We start from the raw sequence: 16852 nt of genomic DNA, 5'->3' as shown, positions 1-16852 counted from the left end.
ATTTACATCAGATGCTGTATATGATCTTAATTTGCCATATTGGTCAAACCTGTAAGTCTCAGCTGAGTAAAAACCCCTTCTCTCAGAAGTCTCGCTAGTCAATGATTCAACAGGGGGCCTTTTTATGTAATGGAATAAGAGACTTCTGCAAACATTTCAGTCTTGGCCAAGTTTCATATGAAAATCATGCTGCAAATTCATGGAAGTGAATGAAATTCTGGACCTAGGTTCTGAGCTAAAATCCGAAACATTGTACTTTATAAGGTGATTCACTAAATTGGAGTGTCCATATAAGCTCAGACAGGATATCAGAAGCTGCTCCTGCAAATTCTGCTTCTTTTGAAGAACTTGTAAAAGCTTTTTCTTTTCCTTTCCTCCATTTCAGTTAACCCCACCTGCTACCTTTAACCCCACTTTAATCCTACCTGTTACCTTCCACCAAAAGGCCAACTCCAATTCCCCATTTTTCCATGGCCTTGGCTCTTTTCATGTAAGTGTGATCCTTTAGTTATCTTCAGGACATCACCAACATCCAGGGTTTCCATAGGAGCCTAAGGAGGAAAATGAAACCAAACTCTGGTATTTTCCATTCTGCAACAATGACGGGATCAAGACAAAATATTACCATCCATGTTTTATCTAAATAATAGAACATCCCCTGATATTAGGAAAGGTAATTAGAAACTCTGCTTAATCACACCTTATCATTATAGGTTAAAAGTACTCCATTAACTCTTTGGAATAGATTTGAGCACAAGGACACACTTCATGGAAATAGAATTGCAGAGAAACAAATGTGGCTTGGTTTCACTGGCACAGTTCCTTTTCCAGGGACTGGAAAAAGGTGGTGGAAGTAAAATATGCTGATGGCACATCCCTGGAACCTTTACTCTGAGTTTAGGAAATAAGTGATCACGCAGTAGGATTCTCTAGGGTACTTACCCTGGCACCGGTCATTCACCACCATGTCCAGAATCCAGATGACACCTTGTTAAAGTCAGAGGTTCAGCTGTGGGAAGTTGTCTTAGTTTCTCCAGACCATTTCTGAATTTTGAGCATGCAAGTTCCTTAAAGTACAACTAAAAACTGAAGGATTTCTTTTTGGTTGTCACTGTTGTAATCTGATCTCTGAGCCAGACATAATGTATGTATACTAAAATTTTATGTGTGTATAGTATGGGAATGTGAGTGTGTGTGTGTGTTATGTACATAAATATGCATACAAAGTAATAGTGCCACACCAAGTGAATCCGGAATATTCTTGAATTTAGAAACTACAGAGCTGTGATATCTAAACCAGACACTTCCAGTATACAGTCTGTGTAGATCTTGATGATGAAAAATTCTGATTGAAGCCTATGGATGTAATATAAATGTAGCACCAAAATAATATTGCCAACTAATATTCTCTTGGCTGTGAAGACACACTAGGAGTGTTCAAAAAGTGCTGATCAGTTAACAGGAAAAAACCTTCAGAGCCAAAGCCTATTGAGGATACAGTTTTGCTTTATGTCTAGGGCTCTTATGAAGATGAGATTTATACCAGCTTGGGGGATGAGACACAGAAGAGTCTCATATTTCTGTGTTGCCAGAAATCATGTTTAAAGTGATGGTTCTTTGATGTGGTGCTGGTGACACTCTCCAGCATCATTCAGAAGGCAAACTACTACGGCAAAAAAACAATCCAGGCCTTACATGGGAGTTTTCTTGACTAAGATTTTCTTTCTGCATTTACAACATTATTTGACTTTTGTCAACAAAGAAAACAATGTTCAAGCAAATAAATTTACTGCCAGAGAATCATTGTAATGGTCCCTTGTGACTTCAAAAATATTGTGATGAATCTCTGTTCAATAGTTTTTTGTTTGCTCTTCTTTTCTTTTTCCCTGACTATATTTAAGGGAGCATAATTCTGATATTTCAGTGAAATAGAGTCTTGTGAACATAGGCTATGCTTATGCAGCAGTAATCAAGATATGTGCATTGATTTATAGGTATGAGGTCATTCGAGAAACCCAGTCTAGTGGAAGGTGTTCCTGTCAATGGCAGAAGGGTTGAAACTAGGTGGTTTAAGATCTAAACATTCTATCTTTCTATGCTTCTGTGATTTTCTTAGTCAGGAGGAAGAAATTTCTGTGACTAAGGAAGTAGCCTGTGACTCCAGTAATTGGAGTGTATTCCTCCCAGCTTTACCATGTAACTTCTGAAAGGTACACCACTTTTCTGGGTACCCATTTCTTCTTATGTAGGGATGGTGTGTTTAGTTAATTTATTAATTACGATCTATTACAAAAAAATCATAGTATCATAGAATTATAGAATCATAGAATAGTTAGGGTTGGAAAAGACCTCAAGATCATCTATTTCCAACCCCCCTGCCATGAGCAGGGACACCTCACCCTAAACCATATCACCCAAGGCTCTGTCCAGCCTGGCCTTGAACACTGTCAGGGATGGAGCATTCACAACCTCCCTGGGCAACCCATTCCAGTGCCTCACCACCCTAACAGTAAAGAATTTCTTCCTTAGATCCAATCTAACCTTCCCCTGTTTAAGTCTGAACCCATTACCCCTTGTTCTATCACTACAGTCCCTAATGAATAGTCCCTCCCCAGCATCCCTGTAGGCCCCCTTCAGATACTGGAAGGCTGCTATGAGGTCTCCATGCAGCCTTCTCTTCTCCAGGCTGAACAGCCCCAACTTTCTCAGCCTGTCTTCATACAGGAGGTGCTCCAGTCCCCTGATCATCCTCGTTGCCCTCCTCTGGTCTTGTTCCAACAGTTCCATGTCCTTTTTATGTTGAGGACACCAGAACTGAACACAATACTCCAGGTGAGGTCTCACGAGAGCAGAGGAGAGGGGCAGGATCACCTCCTTTGACCTGCTGGTCACGCTCTTTTTGATGCAGCTCAGGATATGGTTGGCCTTCTGGGCTGCGAGTGCACACTGAAGCAGGTTCATGTTCATTTTCTCATTCTGCATAACTCTGATGTGGACTTTTTGAAAGTGTTACCAGGTTGCATTGTCCATATCTGAGATACTGAAATATCATAAAAGGCTAATTTTTTTCAAAATCACAAGTGAGTTTCTTTTTTTGTAGGTGTCAAACTTTTTCTTTGCTGTTGATTAGGTGTGCATTGTACAGAAGAGAGACACCAAGAAAATGTATGCCATGAAATATATGAATAAACAGAAGTGCATTGAGAGAGATGAAGTTAGAAATGTTTTTCGGGAGCTACAGATAATGCAAGGCCTGGAGCATCCCTTCCTAGTCAATCTATGGTAAGCAAATCTTTAAAATTCTATCAAGGATCTCCTACTTTCTCCTTTTTGATGAATCAATTCAGGTTATGGAAGGCTGGAAAGCTGAAAAGTATGAAAAATGTTTAGTATTTGGGTTTTGCTGAGGGTTTTGTTTTTCATGAATATTTTAAAGGTGTCCTTTTGCATTGGAATATGTAAACATCACACTCACATTTTCATTTTGGGTTTGGTTTCTCTCCAGGTTGTTACAGCAGCATGTGGAAATGTGCTCTTCTTTACAGCTTCATCATATTCTTTTTGACAATACCTGGACTAAACACCTGTTATAAGGCTGTGGAATATCAAACCCAACAGTTCTATTAATTTTTTTTTCAGTTGCTACAGAGAAAATTCAGAACTCAATTACTCTTTAAAAACAGCTGACATTGAACAGCAGAAAAACGTCTTTTTGTCCTTTGGATTTTCTCTTATCTTCCCTGTGCTAGTCACTGAATGCCTTGGTCACAGATTAGTGTGAGAAAATTTTGATCAAGTAAATACTAGCTGCAACTACATCACAAACCTAAAATATTTGCTGTCTTTTACATGCTGATAGTAGTAATGGGATGCAGACTTTTCCTCCCTTATCTAAAAATGACCTGTATAATTAAAAAGAAATGGGACATAAACTATTATAGTATGAAAATTGTTCTGTTAATGAATAGCTTGATTAGCTGCAGATGGTCACAGTGGAAACAGACCTGTTTTGCAAGGTTTAGCTGTCAATGCCTAACATACAGTCTTTTTGCCATCCTCTAGCTCAGTCTTGACCTGTATAGATGAAAAAAATTCTCATTGTCAGCTTAGCACCTTTCCTGAATTAAAAGCCAAATTATATTCTGGTTTAAGTGAAGACAGCAAAGGATTTGATTCCAAAATTCATTCAAAAAGGACCTAATCGTATGTGTATGTCTGAAGTGGTCTCCACTTTACATGAATGATCATATTTGAGATAACTTTAATATCCTGTTGGAGGTTTAAAGAAAAAATATATAAATATTGTGACTGTAAAACAATTTGTTCCCAGTATGTTTTCCAAGGTTCCAGACACCTGTACTCTGGTACATGCACCTGTCCCCTGTGAGCCATCGCTTTCCGAAACAGCTCCTGGGATACTTCCAGAGTCACAGTGTCCCACAGGTCTATGTAGCGTGGCCAGTGCTCTTCAGCAACCCTTCCTTAAGGAGGCACAAGCAGCTCCCTGCCATGTAGCCAGCATGCTTGGAAGTGCTCCCCAGCTTGTTTGGTCTACTACGATATCCAGAGTGGCTAAATGAGAGTAGGAGATCCTGCTTTAAGGACCTCCATCCTTCCTGTTAAAGGTGGGCAACTGTGTAGTGAAACCTGGGATATTTGAAACTCTACTGAGATTCAGGGATTTGGACATAGGCAATTAAAACTGTAGAAAATTTCACAAAAATAATTTAATTGACACTTAGAATTTTCACCTGAATTGTTCCCCTCAAACATTACATATTCAAATGTCTAATGATTCAATCCTGATTCCAGAGTGGTCTCACCCTGGGCTAGTACAGCAAATGAAAATCTTGAACCCAAACCTCCCCAAAATTAATCTAGTCTACCCAAAATGACTCATTCTTTGTACCAGGCTCATAAAATGTTGCTATAATTAACCTTGCACAAGCCTAAATGAATTTAAAACATCTTCTGATATATTTCTGGAGTGTCTGCGCTTGCAGTGTTCCAGACCTCTGAATTCTCTATTTCAGCTTTTCCCTGAATTTCAAGGTGTTCTACACATTGTCTTCAAATAATTACTTCTGTTATTGAACTACAAGGGCAAAACACAAAAGTCACAGGAGACTCTTGAATAATGGTCACATCTGTTATAGTAGCACTAAGCCTTATAAAGCTCTTGAACATATTAATTATATTTATTTAATAATTTATCTTATATTTTATTTATTTCCTGTCACGAAAAAATAAACATTGCAAGTACAAATGGAGTATTCCTTAAGCATATTTTATGTATTCCCAGAATAATCTCTTAAAACAACAGAATTTTCATTGATTATTGGTGAAATTAGCAGCCTGTTTAATGCATTTTTTACTTGCAGTTTAAACACAAGAATAATTTGCATCAAATGCGTTTACATTGAAGCTATAACTTACTTTAGATGATTAGCAGAACCCATGAGATTTCCTCTTATGAGTCAATTCCTGGCATAATAACGGAAGGAAATATTTGAAGATGCATTTCTTCCATAGTAATTGCAGCTAGATTTGTGTTTCACTTTTCAGAGTTAGAATTTTTTCTGTTCATTTTGTTAACTGCATTGTAAATATACAAATGGGCTACTACTTCTATCTTGTTTCACAAGCTGGAATATTAATTTAACAAGGAATGGTTATGTCATGGCATATGGACAATAACACAGCTGCAGTCTGTGTAAATGTTGGGATTCTTTTGACTGGGCTGTTTTGAACCAGTCTGTCCTATCTAAGCTCTATCAGACTTGAAGGGCACAGATCAGTTTTCTGCAATACTGCCTAAGGTAAGATTTCAGTGACTAAAACTCATAAATCCCATCAGCCTAATAAATTTAATTGGCATTTCCCCACTTATTTGGGGTCTCCAAGTGAATTCCCAAGGATATTCAGCAGTAAGTACTGATCTGACACTGAGAGGTCCGTTGAAGCCACATAAGTAGCCAGTCACTGACACTCTGTTCACTGAACTAAAAACCCGCTAGCCCTCTTAGACAAAACCAGAAATTCAGTTATAGGCAGGACTTAGATTAAGGTGAGTCATGGAAAACATCTTTTCCAAAATGGTTTAATTGTGCCTTTTACATTAGACTGTCATTAGATAAAAGCTGAACACAGACTTTAGACGAGGAACTGTAGTAAAGTGTGCTTGCATAAAACAGCTTGTGGGCTTGTTGTTCAACAGTCCTCTAGCCTGTGAAGAACTGGGGATCTGGCTGCCTATGCTAAAGGAAGCCTAGACCTCATGTCTCCTGCTCTTCAAACAAATTAACTACTTGTCTGGTCCACAAAACATGCTGATAGTGCCAAGATGTTGAAATAGATATTTAAATATATATAAGCAATATATAAATTTAAATACATTTCTATATAGAAATATATATATTCAGTATATATGTTTAAGTATACAAATATATAAAAATATATCTATCTTATTTGCCCCTTGTAATGTCAGTGAAAAGTGAGTAGCTGGCTAAACCAGTCTGGATAAGTCTCCAAAAGTCATCAGAAAAATCTGCATTTCTCCATTGATTTGAAAGGGAAATTAGGTACTTATTTTGGTTGCATTGCCCCTTCCTTTGATTTCTCCCTTCCGTAATCCTCACTCATACGAAGCAAGACTGAAGCTTAAGTAGGTAGCCTAGATCTGATCTGCTGTTCTTTTGTTTGAAAGACATATACAGAATGAAAAATTAGGAATTTTATTACAAAAATACTTGGGTTTTTTTTCTTTTTCCAAAGTATCATTTTCTGTGAGATGAGCTTCAGTGTCATCAATTGTGGTTTTTTCTTTTGGATGAATTGAAATGAAATATTATTTCTTTTCATTAAAAATTTCAAATTCCAATTCCATATTGGAAACATGTTTTGAGGAAATTCTTGTCATGAAAATATTTTCATGAGTTGGTGGGATTTCTCTGACCAGAGCAGCTTATTTCAAAAGTTAATCATCAAGATCTTCAAAATAAAGTTAACAGAGTGGTAAATCTCCCAACAGTTCCTGGAACCAAAAGAACTAACCAAGCACTTTCATCTTTCTTTGAGGAATTACCCCATCAGAAAGAAAAGTTGAAAACTCAAGAAACAAACATGAAGACTGGAAAGCCCTTTAAGTTGTGCATGATAACTGCACAAAGTAATGAGATATGTGTAAGCAATCTGTCATCAGCTAAATTCTCATGGAAAGAAAGAGAACGATGCAAGAACGCAAACCTTTTGTAGTGGGTAATTCTGCTGGCATCCATCAGTAACCCCATCATACAGAAGAATGCAAAACAGCTAATATAAAACAAGGGGAGCATCTCAACTCCAAGAAATATATATTAAAAAGCTTTTTGAGGCTCATGCATCTTCTCTGAGCTTTATTAAATTTAGCTTCACAATCTCAACTTATAAATCATATTATTTGAAGTATGAGATGCCTTTCATAACATCTGACACAGAAAAGAATCATTCTTCTGTAAATGCTCATAATAGCTTGGAGGATAACTGTTTTTCAGGAACGCCTTGGGGTTGATTTATAACCTTCATTTTAGAAATGAAATTGAATAAATTCTTCAAGATATGGGAGCCTTGTAGCCAGTTTTATCACCCTTAGAGGCATTTCTGATAATAGGTATTTCTTCTTAAAATGAAAAGCAGTCCTGTTTTTTATCATGTGTATTTCAAGCATAGATGAATGAGCTGTAGAAATGTCAGCTGCTAACACAGTCCCACCTTGATACTACAGTGTGCTCCTCGGAGATCCAGCCTTTGATCCATGCTTATCCTTCCCCAAATATCTGGATGTCCCTTGAGCAAGAAGAGTGGCATTCCTGAAAGGATTTATATTTTAAATATCTTTCTCAGAACATGCATTAGGACTGAGCCAAGAGCCAGGTCACTCTCCATGTCCCAGTGTAGCTAGAGTTGTCATTACCTGACTTGTCTTCAAATGTGAGTAATCCACTGGCTGCTCTGAAAATAATAGAGCTTACCACAAAAGACAGAAGGTTTTTTTTTTTTAAAAAAATAATAATAATTATAATAATAATAATAAAAATGTGTATCAAAATAGTTTATCTGCTGATGTAGAACAAAAAAATCTGAAAAGAAATTTTGCACCTCAAAACTTTTAGAACATTGAGGTGATTTTTCATAGCCTTGCTTAAAGCTATTATATCCTTTTTAAGTTGTCAGAACAATTTCAAAGGCAGCAAAGGGAGAAGGATGAAGGTTTACTTTTGTCATCTTATAGATCATTTTCCTAGTATGGACAGAACAATATATATTTAACAACCCATGAAGAAGCATTAGCTGTATTTTCAGAGTGGCTCTATATTTTGATGTATTCTCTTTCTACACATCAGTCTGTGGAAACCATATGCATTTTGTAAGACAGATCTACAAAAGTACATTACTGCTACCATCTAGAGTAAGTCTAAGTTTCAAATCTAGTGAAAACTGGAATAAGTGAAGAACATAAATCCTAGCAAAAATGTTCATGCATTTCTGAATTCAACTAATACCCCAACCTGTCGTCAAGAGAGAGTGGAGATGAAAGAGAGAAAAAAGAATGGTGGAGAGAAGATGGTTTGTTTTATGCACACACATGTACATACACATAACTGGAAATTATTACTCCCCTGTGAAGGTCCCCTTTCTGGAAGAGGCTGAGAGAAAAATCACCTTAGACTTAAACCATAGCACAGCTCTGCTCCTCAGACTGGTATCAGAAATGTAAATAAACTTGCAAACTTAGGGAAGCAAGAACACCTGGCCAAGTGTTCTACTGCTGGGTAAAGCTGAAAATCAACAATCAAGGAGCATCATTTACGAATCAGAGCCCCCAAGCACCAAAAGGAGGTGTTTTAGGTCAGTCTTAGGTGAGTTTGCTTAGTGGCTGCAGTGTTGTGGCTGTGTAACTTGCCTTACATACTAGACCTAATTTAGAGTGAAAATTTCCTCTCTGATATGTACTATGACCAGCTTTCTGAGCTTCATGAAACTCCATATTAAAGGCTGTTCATGATCTAACAGAAGAACTATATGATATTTTTAAAAGGGGTCTTGTGGTGTTTCCTGTTAGAACATAGATTGGTTGTTTGCAACTAGCCTGTACATTTCTTACTCCTTTTGTGAATTTAGCTGAGGTCATGATTGTAGCTGGCCATGTAATTCTGAGCAATTCTAACTGTCTGGTGGGCTCTAAGATTCCTTTCCAGGCAAAAAGAAAGTGTAAATCAAGGGAGAAAGATATATTAAGTTTCTTGCACAGAGCTGAGATGGGCGAACTCTTTTTGCTACAGAGGGAGTAAAGGGTAAGTACTTTTCTCAAATAGCTAGATCAATTCATCACTGTATTAACGTAACTCTGAAGCAGGTAAAGATATGGAAGTTTTATATCTAAGATTGAAAACATGTCTGTTCCCTAGAGCCTTAGGAGAAATAATGATGGAGGAAAAAGGGCAGGAAAAGGTGATGAAACAGCAGGAAGAGTAGGATAATTGGAAGAAGGGAATATCAGAAAGATTTGTCTTGAGTTGCAAATATTCAGGATATTATTTCTGGCTGTGGAAATGACGTTAAACTCAACCCTGCCAGCTGGTAACTTCTGGATGCTTGTGCTAAATGAATGTTAGCTGTAACATCTTCACTGGCAGGTGAATGCATGGCCTAGCAGTTATTTATTTTTGTGCTGATTTTAATACCCTAAGATACTAATTTTCAGCATTGGAACACTGTCTCAAGTCCGTGCGCATTGAATTTTGTTCTGGCAACTAATTGTTGCCTATGAGAAATTGCTGTCACCTTGAAATAGATATCTTTGGACTTAACTTTAATATGTTCCTCTTGAAAGCAGGAATTGGCCTGTGGCATAGCTAAAGTTTTGATCTTTCTTGCATTAGAAACTGCTGCAGCAGATATTTCATCTCATGTGTCTCATTGCACCCTGGGACCTTTCTCAGGATCTTGTCTTCTGCATCATTCTTATTGTGGCAGACTTTTATTTGCTGACCCATAACAAACTTTTCTCACACGAACCTTGTATTGCCAGAGGAAATTTATTATAAACAGTGGTGAATATCAAGCTGCTGGTAAAAATAATCCCTTTTGTTTTAGGCATGTACAGTTTCAGTCAAGTTCATCTTATGAGTTTGCGATTATTATATTGCTCTCTTCCACAGGGGGATAGCTGCTATGCAATGGAGACCTTCCTGAGCTTAGCTTGGTGTTAGCCTTGGCCATGTCTCAGGTCTGTGATGTAGACAGTCACAATAATCGTCTGCACATTTGTGGCAGGGATGAGTATTTTGTTTTTTGGAGAGAAGCAGAGCTCCCAGTGCTGTGGCAGAAGTACTCAGGAGAACCTGCAGGGAAGCTGGTTTTCAGGGCTCTCGGAGTAATGAAATGAGAAAGAAAGAAGAAAAACACTGAGACATCGTTTCAGACTCCTCAACTGCCAATTCAGGAAAGCAGTGCCCTTCTTTTGCCTCTTTTTTTTTTTTTTAAATTTCTCTGCTTTAAGGGTTATGAATGCCAAACATGATAGCTAGTGTGTAATTAGACTGATAACCAAGGTCCTGTAGGTAAAGTGGTTCTCATAATCAGGGACAGAGTAATTAGTTCATCATGTAAATCTGCTGTTTTCAGGCAGGCGGGATCGATTGTTACCCATGCTCTGGAAACTGAGACTGTAATTAGCCTGTATTAAAAGCTCTCTTAAAGGAAGACTATGTAAGATGCTGTTCAGCACTTCATTAATGAAGCTCAACTGTGGGACAGCCATCAGATTACAAAACTGTCTCGGATGTCTTGTGAAATAGTCTCTAGATACCCAGAGTGTGAATGTAAATGTGAAGCGTACCTGCCCATGGCAGGGAGGTTGGAACTAGATGATCTTAATGTCCTTTCCAACCTTAACTATTCTATGATTCTATGATCATTGCAAAATAAAAGTAAGTTCTTCACAGTTTCACTGCAAAACTTGGATACTTAACAGATCTTACAGATCTACACTTAGTCCAAAAATGTTGTTTTGAAGACTATCGGTGGTATAATATGGCTTGTAAATTATTCCTGGCTTACTTTAGAATATTTTTGGCATTTTAGTGATAATACCTTTAGTTTAAAGTTTAAACGAGATAAAACACATAGGTGAATTCCTTTTTTTTTTTTTAGATTGAAGTTAAATTCAGGGCACCAATACTTGAAACAAAACAAAAAATCCACAACAGAATGAGCAGATAATATTGAAATAGTGATTGGAATAACACCTATGTATTCCAGGTAATGTTAGCTCTTCAAGTTAGATATTTCCTTTTGACTTCTGCTAGAATGCCAAGTCTATTTTTCATGTTGTCAAATATTCAAAGTTGGTGACTTTTTGGCCTAATGTCTGGAAGGGACAGAACAGAATCCAGAAGTCTGACTATATAGGGATAAGAGGTGGAAATAAATAAAAATCCTAAATATTAAGCGATTTAAGTTTTACATTATAAGAATTGTTTCAAATAGAGTGGATTTAAAGTGGCAAATGGTGTCATTGAACCAAAGCAGGAAGCTCTGTAATGGCCTATTGTTTTAGTATTTCCTGTTTAGGGGAAGCTTTGCCTTGGTTCATTAAAATTTATCAAAGCTTTTATTATTTTAAAAGTCAACTACAGGTTTTTACAGCTTGAGTGTGCTCTTAATTCCATTTTATTGAGCTAAAATGATATTTATTGTACTTGTAAAGCACAGTGAGAGGCTGATACTGAGACTTCAGAAAATTATTAATGGTATCCTGTTTCTACATTAGCGACAGTTTTGCAGTGTAAAGCTCTCATTAGAAGAGACTAAGTCTTATGTTTCATAAGTACATGCCACATAAAGGATTATTTAAGGTTCTTTTTCTACTGATGATGTACCTTTTGCAAATTGCATCCTAAGGTGCAAGGAAAGGTCATGGGCTATGAAGAAGATGACCATTTAAATTTCCCTGCAAATCAGTTGTGGCCATCAGGACAATGAGTTCTGCCTGTCACATTCTCTGTACCCATCTAAACCAGAACTTGTCCAGGCTGCAGAGGGTAAATTCTTTCTTGCAAAAAGCCACAGCGGTGGGATTGAGTCTTGCTGGCACACAAATAAGCAAAATAAAATTCATAGAAGTAACTCTTCTTATTTACTGTGGCTTTCACAGGCTCACCAACAGGGAGAAGGATAGAGAAAATAAGGATTCAGACAGAAGTGATAATGAGCCTGATGAGGAATATGAACTGTGGGATGAAAGGAGAAGGCATTTTTCACCTTCAGTGGATAGAGAACTGAGAGGCGGTACAATTTTCACTTTGTGAAACAGGTTTACTGGATGTTTCAGGGTTCATATGTGAACATATGCATATTTTTACTAGATCTGGAAGTCTGGAATGGCAAAGTGTTCATTTGTAATGGTCTAACTTCCTGCATTTAAGTAGTTTTTAGCAAAATATGGGCTTAGTCTAACTACCTACAGCTGTACTACCACTATTCTAAAAGCCTGGCAGCACGTGGTGTCTAACAAGGCTCCCACAGAATAATAACGAGGACAAAAGTCTGATTCTGATCCATATTTGGGATCACTTAAATTACAAAATGATACTTATGAAGGATAAAATTTTCTAGCATTTGTTCAAGTGGAAACAAGAATTTTATCTGTGCTGAAAAACTGGCAGTAGTCATTTGAATACAAAAATATAGAAAGAGTTATAAGTCTGACTTTCAAAAGTAGTGAAATATTGAAAATGACATTGGGAGCATCTAGAAACACAGAGAGCACTCTTGCTTTGGGACTAGGTCTGAGGTGACCATGTCACACAGGTGTGCTACCAAGAAATGAACAGCTCTTCCTCCACAACCCAAGTAAAAAGATCTAAGATGAGCATTTTGCCAGAGCTGTGTGAGCAGCAGCCTGGGGCAGCTGAACAGCACAACAGGATTCACTCAGAGTAACGGAGAAAAAAGCACTGCTTTACTTGACTCTTTGACCCAGTTCATTCCTGAAGAAGAAATTGAGCTTTTCTGCTGGCACTCTTCTGCCAGTGAGCTTATATTTAATTTTCCTTTGAGCCCTTAAACAACTCCATACTGCATCTGCCTCTGTTCCTAATCAATCATGTTAGGCCTTTTTCTGCTCAGCAAGGTCTGTTACTCACTTGTGACATACAGTGAAATGCTTGCTCAGATGTAGTCTCCCGGGTTTCCTCTCCTGTTCCTCTTAATCTTCTCTGGAGTTTTCTGCCTGGCAGGCCATTTCCTTATATGAAGGTTGTTGATGTCTGGTGAAATCTGAAATGGTTCATTTTATTTCCTGAAATGTGGCTGGATAAACTAAGTATTTTCAAATATCTCTTTTTTTTTTTCTTTTTGTAAATAATTTGAGAAGATTTTATGACCTTTCAAATAGTGTTTTGATATGCCAGCTTCAGGATGTCCCATCAGTAAATATTGAGTTGCCTGAGGCTCTTTCTTTTGTTGTGATTAGTACAACTGATGCCACATGCACATTAACTGCATAACTAGTGGCAACAGCTGTTACTCCAATTCAGATGAAATAATATCTTTAATTAGTATTATCACAACCTTTGATAAGTATGGCCTGGTTTAATTACATCCTGTATTCATTACTCTAACTGTTCTAATGAACAGGTTCATTTCACACTTTAGAAAGTCTTTTTTGTCTCTTCTACCCAGGAGACATCTGAAAATTTAGAATATCACCATGGCTCGTGTGCTCTCCTGAGTTGTCTGTGCTCTTTCCAGGGATAAGAGAAAAATGGGGCCCTGTAAATTGTTGTCCAGCCTCTGCTCAAGCAGGGAACCCTGGGTGAACACCTCTACATCCTTGCAGGTGTGACTCCTTTATAAGATATGACATAGGAAAATAAGACTGCTGTCAGTAGCTTCAGAGAAATTGAGCTGTCAAATGCCATGGGGCTGGGCAGCAACATTTTGCACAGTGTTTTCCAGCCCTGTGCACAGAAAAGGGCAGGAGTCATGGCCAAGGCTCCCAGCCAGGCTGAAAGCACAGGGTGGCTGTCACTGAGATCCCATCACTGTGACAGTCAGACAGTTCGGTGGTACCTCAGCAGAAATCAATATGCTCCCTGCTTAAACACTCTTGTCCCCTGTTTAATTAGTCGTGTGTGAAGTGATGCAGTTTAACCTTGGAAAGATGCTTTCTTTTATTCATTCATAATTCCTGGAAGTGGAGGATGTATACTTACAGTGAAATTAAATGATAGTGCCCAACAAACATCTCCTTCCTTGTGTCATGGTGGGTTTTGTTGCAGTCTAGAATCAGTGGTAAAGACAAAATGCTCTAACTATCCATTGATTAACCTGGGGAAAAAAAAGTATTATTCTTAATTTCCTGTCTTAAAGAGTTGATTAAATAATAAAAAGAAAAGTTCCACTTAAGTTTACATGCTTTGACCCATGCTGTCCTCTACCCTCTTCCACATTCTCTGAGTACTGAATTTTTAACATGAAACTGCAGGAGAAGCATACATAAAAGCATCATGTGTACCATCATGCCTGCAGGGTCTTCTTCTAAGTACAAGTCTAGGAAAGTAAAATGTGGTGGCTCCTACCTCTTCAAACACTGAGGTTTTGGGGAAAAAAAAGAGATCTGGAAGTGAAGTACATAATATAGTACAAAGACGAATGAAAGAAAGCAGGTGACAAAGTAGTGTGTGATGAGGAGAGATTCTTCTTTCTCAACTATTTCTTTAACATCCCCTTGTCCCTATCTTGATGATTCCTCTCTCCACCAGTGCCTACACCCTGACATCTCTTCTCATGCAATCCAAAAGGCTCTTACGTCTCATGCAGGTTTGTTCTTTCTCTTGGTGAGAAACCACCAGGCTGCAGGCACTAAATGAAAGAGCAGTTCAAAATGTTCTTTTACATTTATCCCTCAAAATACGTAATCTGGGGTGGTATGAGGAGGAAGGGGTTCTTTTCTATCAATCTTGAACAACTTATTTGTCTTTATATATATTTATAGCAATACTTTTTTATTTTAATAACAATCCGTTATACATTTGACAAGCGTGCAGGGGGTGCTGACATAATGTTACAAATAACTACCCAGTACTTCTGCTGGACAGAAGATGCATGGGACATTAATTAGGTTCCATTGTTTCTTTGCCTTTAATTTAATGTCGGTTTCCATGACAGCAAAGAGACGAATCAGTCAAAGCCAATGGTTAAAACTGACAATTTGCATTCTGGTCACTAGCCTTTAAAATGCAATGTACATTTAAATAATTAGATTGTCTGAGTGTTTGGTCACATGTTATACTTCTGCCTGTTCGTTTATAGCAGTCTTCTATGAAAATGTAAACTATTATGGGATGCTGATCACAGAATCACAGAATCCCAAGGGTTGGAAGGGACCTTGAAAGATCATCTAGTCCAATCCCCCTGCAAGAGCAGGTAACCTAGAGTACATCACACAGGAACTTGTCCAGGCTGGCCTTGAATATCTCCAACGTAGGAGACTCAATCTGATCTGCAATTCTGACTCTCCTATTTACAGAGTAGTCTATTCAAATCCAATAAAAGGTTTAATCCTAACTGATGCAGTGATAGTAGTAATAAAAGCAGCATAGGAAATGTTAGTGATGTAGCCTAACTACTTATGTATATGGAAATTGAATACAGAGATGGCTGAATGTAGTTTTAACAGAAAATTTAGCAGAAAATGTTGTGCTGATTAAAATCTATTTTTTTTTTGCTTTAAGTCTCTTACTTCCACTAGAAGGAAAAATAATCTGAATACCTAGAAACATCTTAGTTGTCTAATGTTGGCTTCAGTTCTCTGGCAAATTGTAGTCTGATGCATTTGCTCACTGTTTCGTTCAAGAGGCAAAGATGAGAGGAGTTTAGTTACACCCAACAATCTAGTTTACATAAATTTACATTTTTTTTGAGACAGCTTATTCCTCACTGTAAGAATTGTTCAAAAATTCTTTAAACATATGATTTATATTACTGTTCTTAATCCTTAAAGCTAATGATTGATATAGGTATTTAAGTTAGTTGTAGGCTTCCTCATATAGAACTGAAAAGGGAAAGATGAAGTCACTGTGAACTTTCTTCAGTGCTGGCAGAGGAGAAATTTCATTTTAATATTCTCTTCCTGTCAAATGAACTTTATTTAAGTCTACAAAATACATCAGCATTCTCCAAAATGGTCATCTTTGTATGAACAGTGTCTTCCATTTTAAAATGCTATTTCTGTTTTGTGTGATGGAAACCACTGACACACACTGTTGAAGCAAACACATGTAAAATATCTCCTCCTATTTTCAGCTATCTTCTGGAGCATCAGCATCTGTGAGTATACCTCCTAAAATAGCTCCAAAAGTAATTAGACATGAGGTGTTGCATCTGTGTCTCATAAGCACAAGCCAGAGAAGTTGCTGCCTTTTCTAAGAGAAATTTGAAGCAACAGAGCTATCAAAAGACAAAAGCTGTGGGGCAATTGTCATGTTCTATGACAAGGTAGGCAAAAGCACTCAATCCAACTATTTGGCATGTTTACTTGAAAAATACTTAGCAGCAGCTGGGAGAGCTGGCTGAACAGTCTCTGACTTCATAAGGCTCCATTCTTGGGGGTAAGCAGAAGATGACTAGATAATGAAAGTTGTATGCTTCACCGCTTCCCCAAACACCCCAGCCTCACCCCAAGTCCTTCTAGAGGTAGTCTTACAGATGTCTATGAAGGCTCAAACAAGTGACTGCAATATATCCTACAGAGAGCAAGCCTGGGTACATATCCACTTTACTCCTCTAGACTGGTGATTTGCTATGC

The 16852-nt window shown here is 37.7% G+C and overlaps 1 protein-coding gene across 2 annotated transcripts in view; it reads left to right on the top strand.

Annotated features, from left to right (window-relative positions):
• STK32B (serine/threonine kinase 32B) overlaps nt 1-16852 on the top strand; it is a 170703-nt gene that overhangs the window by 31809 nt on the left and 122042 nt on the right. For both annotated transcript variants that reach the window (XM_005148496.3, XM_031048464.1), the window contains one exon: nt 3131-3282. In XM_005148496.3, coding sequence (XP_005148553.1) covers nt 3131-3282 — 152 coding nt within the window. The remainder of the gene's footprint in view (nt 1-3130; nt 3283-16852) is intronic.

Source organism: Melopsittacus undulatus, chromosome 7 (assembly GCF_012275295.1).
Source record: "Melopsittacus undulatus isolate bMelUnd1 chromosome 7, bMelUnd1.mat.Z, whole genome shotgun sequence".
NCBI lineage: Eukaryota > Metazoa > Chordata > Aves > Psittaciformes > Psittaculidae > Melopsittacus > Melopsittacus undulatus.
This window is presented reverse-complemented; position numbering and strand designations above follow the sequence as displayed.